Here is a 10,844-nt window from a genome sequence, read left to right as displayed (position 1 = left end):
TGATGTTGTCTGGAATGAAGGAACAGTGCCCTCTGCTGTAAACTATAAAGGTACCAATAGCAGAGAATATATGTAGCTCAAAGTTGAAGTGTGGAGTCCTTGGTGCTCTCTGAGCTTGGTTGTTTGCTTGCAGACGTTTCATTACCCGACTAGGTAACACCATCCGTGCGAGTGAGTGTGAGGTTTGCTCCCTGTTTATATACAGCCCTGCCAGTGTTGGTGGGGGTGTGGTTTTCTCCTTGGTAGTTCCAGAGATAATAAAAAAGCTACACAGGAAACAAAAAGACCAGAACACATCCTCTCCAGCAGCCAACACCCAGATAAGCAGGGATTAACACCAGACAAACAATCAGGCAGAAAACAATACCCTAATCTAGGAACTACCAAGGAGAAAACCACACCCCCACCAACCCTGGCAGGGCAAGCTACTGTATATAAACTGGGAGCAAACCCCACACTCACTTGCACTGAGGATGTTACCTAGTTGGGTAATGAAACGTCTGCAAGCAAACAACCAAGCTCAGAGAGCACCATGGACTCCACACTATGAAGGTAACATATCAAAGTAAAATGAATATCAGGCCCTGTGCTTGAAGATCTACACATAATTTTCCTAGTATTGTCAGTCCAGCTACAAGCTGCAAAATGCAGCATGCTTCCTGTAGCAGCTCTAATCTTTTCTCCCATTTTGTTAAGAGAATTTACATGAGATCTTGCCTTTCTCAGATTTGAAGCATTGCCTTGGATAAAGATTTTCCTTGTTTGTGTATGTGTGTATTTTAACTGACTGAATACAAAAAATTAAACAGAAAAATAAACAATACACAAAGTTATAAAAAAGAAAGTATCATTATGAAAATAAAAGAAAAATATCACTAAAGAAATTTTTTAAAAGGAAACAAAAGCACACATGGCTTCATGGATACATATACATGTTCATGGATAAATATACATACAGTATATATAAGTTCTACACAGGCAGTTCAGTAAATAGTAGCCCTATTTCATTATATTCCTCCATAGCTAATCTACATCAATAAGTAATTTGTTCATACAGTAACTTGCTAATATCAGTGCAGACAATTGAATAGTAAGGGGAAAGGCAATAAAGCATATAAAATACATTCATAGTATGGAAAATGTGGATAGAGAGAAGTTTTGATCCTTCTCTCAGAATGTTAAAGTCATCCATTAAAACTTAATGTAGGGAGATTCAAGACCAATAAAAAGAAATACTTATTTACTTAATGGATACTTACATGGTGGAATTTGCTGCCATCAGATTGGGGATGGTTAATTTTGACAGTTTAAAATGGACACTGGATAAATTCATAATTAGGCTATTAACAACTGCTAGACTGGATAGCTATTTATTGCTAGGGGAATTGCAGGCAGCACAACTGTCTAAATTTGAAAGCTTGCAGAATGTATGTATTTGCCTTATATATAACAGAATGCTGGAGTAGATGCACAGCTCTTTTAGGTATTCTAACATCTGTTGAAGACGTACCTTTTTGCTCAAATCTTTCCCTTTTCCTGGCAAAAGATGTGTTGTCTTTATTAGTATTGCTTTACTGAAATTGTTTTATATTTTACCTTGTTTTACTTTATACATTGCTTAGGGACTATTTTAACAATGTGGTTTAGAAATGTTTCAGAATTCTCAATACAGTAATAATATTTTCAAACACACATAAAAGTATATGAGTGATGCATTCTTCTAAACTGCTGTATGGGCACCTCAGCTGAGGTGATCAGCGAAGGTATTGATAACTAAACCCAAGGAAACGGAGAAAGCGAAAAGTTAAAAGGGCAGTAACGAGAGGGGGTGACCTATATAGATGAGGGCGACCCCTTGAGTTGGATAGAAAGGTAAATGCTCAGTAAACATTTTGGAAACACACTGCCTTCTGCATCAGTGCCCAGGGCTCAACGTGACGTGACCAGTTTGTTTTTGCTAAAGAAGCTTTCCCACTCTCGGCAACTGCCTCCAAACGACAATTCAGCCAGCTGAGCCCGGCAGAACGCAGTAGAAGAAAGGGGCTGGGATCTCTCTGCCCAAAGTCACAGGCTCTCCTGGGCCATTTGATCGCCGCCGCGCGTTCTCCCTGCCACCAATGGCGTCTCCTCCAGCCGCTGGGGGGCGCGCTGCCCAGGCACTGCCCGCCTCGGCGATGGCGGCGAAGGCTTCCCCCGCGGGCAGGGGCCGGACGGGCCGCGCCGCCATATTGGCTGTTGTCCTGTCTGAAAGCAGCAGCGGCTGTGGCGGCGAGCGGCGTTAGCGGCGGCGAGCGGCAACGGCATTAGCGGCGGCGAGCAGCGGCGGCGGGCGCGACTGCGTGGGGCGCAGGACAAGCATGACTCGCAGGCGGAATAAGGCGGTGGGCGCGGCTGGGGCGCGGCGGGAGCGGGCGGGGGGAGCAGCCCCCCCCGAGCCGCCTGCGCCCCCCGCCGGGCCCGGCCTTCCCGAGACACCCGAAGTGGCGGCGGTGGCGGCGGCGAGCGGCGCGGAGCAGGGCAGAGCCTCACAGGTACCGGGAGCGCGCGCCCCCATCTCGCCTGCCGTCAGAACCGAGCCTGCATCCACACCCCTCTGCCCTCAGCTCGCTTATCCCCGCATCCATCGGCGGCGCGATCCACCCTTCACCCACACTGCTGCTAGCGCAGTCGGATCGCCCGCATTCAGCCATCCGGAGTAGCCTTTCGCCATCCCTCCTCCACACGGTGGGATCGCCCTCCTGAATGCGGCTCCCGCAGCACATTGCTTCAGCACCCTCCCTTCATGCCACCATGCATCCAGCAGCACCCGCTGGTCGCCTGGCGGTCACCTCAAGATCCACCTTGGATCCAGACTGCCTAAATCGTGACAGAGCATTGTGTGTGCCTTTTATCAGCACCCCCACCCCATCCCCAGCCACCTGCTCCCCCTACATCTAGCACCCGTCAGGCCCAGATTCCCACCACTTATTCACGACCACTATTGCCTGCCTTCAATCCCTTATTAGATAAACAGCTTGAAATAATATGCCCTGTGCTTGTCAGTATCATTTCAGCACTCAATTTCCACCCTCTTCCTTGTATGCTATAGTAATTGATTGTGCATATAGTCCACTCCAGGATGCAGAAGGAAGCTGATTGCACATTTGCTGCAATTTCCCTCTCATTTCAGTAGAAAAGCACCATTCCATATGCTAGTTGCACCTTGCCTGGAATCATCACCAAAACTCTCTATTCAGATTTTCTTGCTAAAGCATCTACATGTTTGTTAAATGTTAAATCTTCTTGTTCCGTCTAATCAGGCATACAAAGACAGGCCTTTCACAAAATAATCAGTTAGTGTTCCAGATCTATATCCTAGCATTCTGTTTGTATTTCGAGCATTGTATTTGCTTTTCAGTGGGCCCTGCCCTGGGACCATGCTGCATCTTGTCCTTCAAATTGTGCCTGGGCCTGTTTCAGAATCCCTTTCAATGCATGAATCTTTTTCTACTAGGCACTAGGAGATGGCAGCCAACTGGCTCTTGTGCAGTTGAAACATCTTTTATTAAACAATAAAGATATGATTGCGGGACAGTAGACAGTTGTCAAAAGACTTTTTACAAAAAGGCTGCCTTGAAAGAAGGAAGTATATTGATAAAGAACTTGTAAGGCCAAAAGGAGACACTGACGAGCGTTCCCCAAAAGTCACTGTGTAAGTGATGTTATACCCAGGGCCGCAACTAGGGTCTGTGTCACCTGGGGCAAACATGGATTCTGCACCCATTTTGGTGCCCCCCCCGACACCCATTTTGGTGCCCCACCAGTGCGACGCCCGGGGCACATGCCCTGGTTGCCCCCCCCCCCCAGTTGCAGCCCTGGTTATACCTTCCAAGAGGTTTACCAAATGGACCTTGGCAATAGCTTGAATTTGCTGACTTGTTGTGGGAGAACTGAAGTGGATCTTTGCTGCCAGCAGAACGCAATTTGACCCAAAGAAAGAACTAGAACCTGGTGTATTCCAGGGCCAGTTCAGCATACCTATTGAGCCCTATTCTGAGTAGGTGGCATCTGTTCTGTTGGCACAGGGCAAAATGCTTCTACATCTGTATTGTTAACCACGTATAGTGAGGTGGCAAAAGCTCAGGATAGCTTTGTGCAAACTAAGGCTTGTGGATTAAACTGGGAAGCCAGGCTGCCATTGATAGACAAACACGCATGAGTCTCAGCCAAAGCAGTACAGAATATGTAGAAATATTCTTATGTCTATATACTGTGCCAGTTGGCAAGACATTTACAGTCTTAGGAGGCTGCAGGCTACTGCTCTTGTTTACATATTTTTCAGTATGGCTAACAAGAACTGTTGGGTATTTTAAGTGAAACAAGGACAGAGACAGTTTTCTACAGTTAGAATCCAGCTCACCTGGAATGACATTAGTCTCTAGCCCAAGGTTAAAAAAAATGCCTATGCTGCCATTACCTAGCTGCATGTAAGCAACCCTCTATCTGCTTGTCCTGTTACCTTCAGGAATAATTGTGGTAGCTATCATTTACAAAGGTTAGTGAATGAAATGGCATCTAACCCAATGGTTGAAATACAGGTGAACAAAATAAGTGGTCCCCATAATGAAATCTGTAAGTCCCTAGGTGTGATTCCAATTTTAGCCAAAGCACATCAGCCCACCTACCCTTTTTAGTTTTCCAAAAGGTGTTATGATGGCATCTGATACAGAAAATAAAGAAACCAGGACCCCTCTGGATCTACCACAGCATATTCCATCTTCCTAACTCAGAGAATCGGAATTAAAACATAATGAGGTGTTTTGCAAGACCTTGTAGCAGGTTGCCCCTCGATTAAGAGTACTTGCCTTGCTTTTTAATGCATGGTACGCTTTTTCTACAGATGACTTTTATTTAGAAAAGTATTCCTGGTTTGCCTTGTGGCCTGGAAAACACTCCTACAACAACTCCCAGTGTCAAACTTTCAACCATCTAAAAACTAAAATCACCATGGGCATCCGCATCGGAGAAAAATAGTCTCTCTCACACATACACGTACATAATCCCATTGAGTTTAGTGGATTTTATTTTAGGTAAGTGGATCTCGTATTGTGGTTTAAGATTTCTTGCCTAGGGTGTTTAACAGGTACATTTGTTAGAGAAACCAGAGAGATTGGCACAAAGATGAGCAACAGATAAGCCAGCTAAGCAGCAGCACAGCAGCTCTGGAAGTTGAGAAAGAGATTAACATCAGCCTGCCTTATATGTCATGAAGATGGCTAGTATCCTATCCCTATCCCTGGTTTTTTGTTTTTTGCTTCCCAATACTTTTTACCATTATTAAACACCAAAGGCATGACTTTTCACCCTTTATCATTTTTGCAAGATTTAAGTTGCAGCGCTGCATTTTAAAATCCAAATCTGATGTGAGGGGAGACTAGGAAGCCACATTTTGCTTCTGGCTTTCTGATGGGAAATAGAGACAGACTACCCTGAAATAAGAGAGGATACAACTTTCTAGACTCACTGCATTCACACGCACAACTGACACAGTTAACTGCCACCCTTGGGGAAATACTCCTTTCCATTCTGGGCATACAGTCATGGATGTCCTAGTCAAATTGGAAGTGGCTCTCTTTGACAGCTTCTCAACTGTCACAAAAATGGCTGGGAGACTATCACTACCTGTCATTTTTGTTTTTTGTTTTAATTATTAAAAAAAAACTAAAGTGGAGACAATCTGCACTGTGACAGCTGAGGGAGACTTCTCTACTTGTTTCTTTCCATTTCAGCCCCCGTGCAATGGGTTTAAAAAAGTAAAACAAACTATAAGGCGTTCCTAGAGCAGTCTTTTTTTGGGGGTGGGTAGGAAAAAAAGCTAGGACTTTGTCTCTTTGTCAGCAGTAGCAAGAGACTTCATACAACATAGCTAATGAGGGAAGTTAACGTAGCCCTAAACTATTGTGGGACTGTTGGGGCTAAAATTAACTCCTTGTACCCCTGCTATGGTGTTCACATGACATACTAACCTCTGGTCTGTTGCTTGTTAAGCTTGTCAATGTGAACAGGACCACTTTGTACGTATATTTGCCTTTCATCCTCTTCAGGAAGAACAGTCCTTGCCAAGTTGCTGGCATAAGGGGTAATGTGGCCAGAGATACATGCCTTGAATAGCTTCGCTAGGATGAATCTACCACCTGTTATTCAACTGTGATTTACACTGAAAAGTTATGAAAATACACATCTCAGTTTAGATATTAAAAACTACCTATTTGAGGAAGTGCCATCTATGTATTGTGAAGATTAAAACCTAGCTTCAAGTCATCCTGTTATGTGACAGTGGGATGGATTTAAACATCTGATTGGAAGAAAGACTTGTATAAGATGCTGCCCAAAGCAGCCCTGTAGTCTAGTTTTTTAAAGACCCAAATCCACATGTTTGAAGACCTAAAATTCATTCTTAAAATCAAAGCTCTATTATTATAGCTGGTCACCCTATTGGAGCTCTGATCGATCTGTGAAGGAGATGTCCTAGGCAGTAGATACATGATTGCTGTTAGCTCTCTGTCTTTGGGCACAGAACACAGATTTCTTGGTTTTCTGTAGAACTTAAGGCAAAGAAGCACTTAAGTAGATGACTAGGCTGACTTTAGATAAAGCAGATTAAGCCCATTTTAAGGCTTTATCTGTAACTGGTAAATCATTTCTCCCTAGCCCAATGTTCTCCAGTGGAATTATTTTGGGTTCTTCAGTGACTATTACATTCCAGGAGATGAGAAGAGTATTTCCCCCTCCCACGGAACCTACTATGATAAATTACATAATTTGTTCTGATAAGATTGTATCCTTTCCCATATTAAGGTATATTACGTAGCTTCCAATGTAACTGAGGCAACCACTTCTCTAGTTTTGATAGATGGGATTCACTTCGTTCATCCTAAGGCCATGAGCCAAGTTGCCTGGAGGAATAAGGCTGATTGTTCATTAGAATGGACGTCTGACAACCAGTTGAATTGCCTTGAGAATGAGAATGCTTTTGAAAGATGATTAATTCCAACTCTTCTAAAAGTAATAAAAAATTTGCTAAATAGAGTCTTTATTTAATCCTATCGAACTAGGTAACTGCCAAATATTTTACCTCCTTTTTAAAAATAGTCATGGAGGATATAGTAGCACCACAACTCTAGGTATTCTTTGATAAAGACTATTATTTCAACCCATTCCATTCCAGGTTCAGTCTTCAGTGAGCCCTTGAGAAGGACATGCTGGAAATTGAACGATAGGAATGCGTCTCTGTTAGTTGATTTGGACCTTCCAGCATACTCAGGAGCATTTTAAGTGCATCCTTCAGAACACTGGCTAATACAGGATTGGGGGTAGTATATTAGAGGGGTTCCTGAATCTATGGGCCAGATATTTCCAGAAGTACTACTGGGAGATGATTTCACAGCCTTTTGGTCCCTGGCTCCTTAGGTCCCTCAGGCATGTATACTATCTGTATAGTTCTTATTACATTTATATACTACTTTTTCTACAGAAGGTCAAAGTGTATACATAGTACTCACCCCTCCTATTTTTCCTCACAACAACCCTGTAAGTTGGTTGGGTTGAGAGAGAATGACTGAGCTTCCATGGTTGAGGGTAGACTGGGTCTCGCCTCCCTAATCCCACACCATAACCACTTCACCATACTGGCCTATGACATCTTCACAGAAATGTTGGGAAAATATACTATGTTGATGACACCTAACTTATCTCTCTTTTACAAATGATACTGTCATGAGTACGGATGGTGAGCAGGAAGGGGCCCCTATCCAGGGGGGAAAACGCATGCGTAGTACTGAGGAGTTAAGCGGCCATTCAAAGAGACACAGATCAGACCCGCCTTGAGTTTTGGGGTTTGTCTGTCTGGGTTTTCCCACGCTTCTTCAGTTTGGTAGGATTTTCTGTCTACAATAGCAGTAAATAAAACACTAGAGACTTTCTCCTCGTCTCGGCGTGGTCTTTGCTTTGTCGGGACAGATACCAAGAAGGCTATGGAGGTTCTGGACAAAGACTGTATATTAGCAAACAAATTGAGGCTCAGCGGAGATAAAATTAAGGTTCCACTTGTCAATAGAAAAACAAACCTGGAATTTGGGTATAGCCTGTAATGGATGGCTTTGTATCCCCCCCCCCTTTTTTTTTTTTTTGCAATTTTGCAAGTTTTGCAGCCTGGGGGGAGGGGGGATTCTTGATTCTAATATTGCTCTTGGAGAGCCAAGTAGTCAAAGTAGCCAAGAGGTCCTTTCTTTATGCTAGTTACACTGCTTCCTGAGGACAATGAATCTAGTCTGTAATCATGCCTTAGCTACCTCTCGTGTGGTTACTATACCACTCTGCACTTCACACAATTGTAGTTTTTCAATAAATTGGTAGTTGATCAATTATGGTTTAGCATGATATGTGAAACCAGCCTCTGTACTGGCTGCCCTTGAAAAACTTTGGACTTTAGCTAAAGTGAATCACAGCTGACAAAACTATTATATGATTTGTACTTTAGAAACTAGATATAAACTAACTACATTGGGTCCCCACTTGTTCCTAAACCGAAAACAAGATTGTGTTTTTTTATCTATTAAGCCCTCACTGTCTGGAGCCTGAACATCTGAATGCCGTAATATCTCATACAGTTTTTATCACAGGCCTGTGTCGTATCACCAATGAGATCAGATTGTTAAGTTCATAGGACAGGATTGTTTCTGTTGTAGTACTTCAGTTATGGAATGTCCTTCTGAGAGAGATCAAGTGTGAGTTTTAGAGGTTATAAACGTAGTATTGTTTAGATGGTCATATTTGAAGACTTCAGATATTTTTAAAACGTTTTTATTTTTAGTGATTCGATTATATTGCAGCTTTTGGGGTTTTTTTATTGCTCAGGGCTTGCAGTATCTAAATGATGATCTGTTGTACTCAGTTTTTATTAGGCTGTTTCTAAATTTTCAGTATTTTATACACAAATTAGTCTCACTGGAAGGACTACTGGCTTATGAATAGTTGCTACTCTGGGAACAGAAACTGCAAGATACTTTGGGTTTCCAAATTGTTCACATATTTCTTATAACTATAATTTGTGTAACAAGCCATACTGCCTGGTTCATACCAAGTGATAAATGTTAGCTTACGAACCATAGTGTTAAATTCATGCATCATGTTAAATCAAACATACCACATTATCACATCGTAGGATGTGTGAACCATCTTTCAGTTGAAACATCTAAAGTAGCTTGTTGTGTTGTTTATTCGTTTAGTCGCTTCCAACTCTTCGTGACTTCATGGACCAGCCCACGCCAGAGCTTCCTGTCGGTCATCAACACCCCCAGCTCCCCCAGGGACGAGTCCGTCACCTCTAGAATATCATCCATCCATCTTGCCCTTGGTCGGCCCCTCTTCCTTTTGCCCTCCACTCTCCCTAGCATCAGCGTCTTCTCCAGGGTGTCCTGTCTTCTCATTATGTGGCCAAAGTATTTCAGTTTTGCCTTTAGTATCATTCCCTCAAGTGAGCAGTCTGACTTTATTTCCTGGAGGATGGACTGGTTTGATCTTCTGGCAGTCCAAGGCACTCTCAGAATTTTCCTCCAACACCACAGTTCAAAAGCATCGATCTTCCTTCGCTCAGCCTTCCTTATGGTCCAGCTCTCGCAGCCATATGTTACTACAGGGAACGCCATTGCTTTAACTATGAGGACCTTTGTTGTCAGTGTGATGTCTCTGCTCTTAACTATTTTATCGAGATTTGTCATTGCTCTTCTCCCAAGGATTAAGCGTCTTCTGATTTCCTGACTGCAGTCAGCATCTGCAGTAATCTTCGCACCTAGAAATACAAAGTCTTTCACTGCTTCTACATTTTCTCCCTCTATTTGCCAGTTATCAATCAAGCTGGTTGCCATAATCTTGGTTTGTTTGAGGTTTAGCTGCAAGCCAGCTTTTGCACTTTCTTCTTTCACTTTCATCATAAGGCTCCTCAGTTCCTCTTCGCTTTCAGCCATCAAAGTGGTATCGTCTGCATATCTGAGATTGTTAATGTTTCTTCCAGCGATTTTAACTCCAGCCTTGGATTCCTCAAGCCCAGCACGTCGGATGATGTGTTCTGCGTACAAGTTGAATAGGTAGGGTGAGAGGATACAGCCCTGCCGTACTCCTTTCCCAATCTTAAACCAGTCCGTTGTTCCGTGGTCTGTTCTTACTGTTGCTACTTGGTCGTTATACAGATTCTTCAGGAGGCAGACAAGATGACTTGGTATCCCCATACCACTAAGAACTTGCCACAAGTTGTTATGGTCCACACAGTCAAAGGCTTTAGAATAGTCAATAAAACAGAAATAGATGTTTTTCTGAAACTCCCTGGCTTTTTCCATTCTCCAGCGGATATTGGCAATTTGGTCCCTAGTTCCTCTGCCTTTTCTAAACCCAGCTTGTACATCTGGCAATTCTCGCTCCATGAATTGCTGACGTCTACCTTGCAGGATCTTGAGCATTACCTTACTGGCATGTGAAATGAGTGCCACTGTTCGATAGTTTGAACATTCTTTAGTGTTTCCCTTTTTTGGTATGGGGATATAAGTTGATTTTTTCCAGTCTGATGGCCATTCTTGTGTTTTCCAAATTTGCTGGCATATAGCATGCATTACCTTGACAGCATCATCTTGCAAGATTTTGAACAGTTCAGCTGGGATGCCGTCGTCTCCTGCTGCCTTGTTATTAGCAATGCTTCTTAAGGCCCATTCAACCTCACTCTTCAGGATGTCTGGCTCTAGCTCACTGACCACACCATCAAAACTATCCCTGATATTGTTATCCTTCCTATACAGGTCTTCTGTATATTCTTG

General features: G+C 43.2%; 1 protein-coding gene across 2 annotated transcripts in view; it reads left to right on the top strand.

Annotated features, from left to right (window-relative positions):
- Positions 1-2,248: 2,248 nt before the first annotated feature.
- Positions 2,249-10,844, top strand: part of FAM193B (family with sequence similarity 193 member B) — a 36,186-nt gene continuing 27,590 nt past the window's right edge. The window contains exon 1 of one of the 2 annotated variants that reach the window (XM_063292082.1): positions 2,249-2,531. In XM_063292082.1, coding sequence (XP_063148152.1) covers positions 2,358-2,531 — 174 coding nt within the window. In that variant the 5' untranslated portion in view covers positions 2,249-2,357. The remainder of the gene's footprint in view (positions 2,532-10,844) is intronic. The other variant, XM_063292083.1, reaches the window with a different exon arrangement.

The sequence above is a fragment of the Candoia aspera genome, chromosome 2, assembly GCF_035149785.1.
Source record: "Candoia aspera isolate rCanAsp1 chromosome 2, rCanAsp1.hap2, whole genome shotgun sequence".
In the NCBI taxonomy this organism is placed as follows: Eukaryota; Metazoa; Chordata; class Lepidosauria; order Squamata; family Boidae; genus Candoia; species Candoia aspera.
The sequence above is the reverse complement of the archived record's forward strand: the minus strand, read 5'-3'. Positions and strand labels throughout refer to the sequence as shown.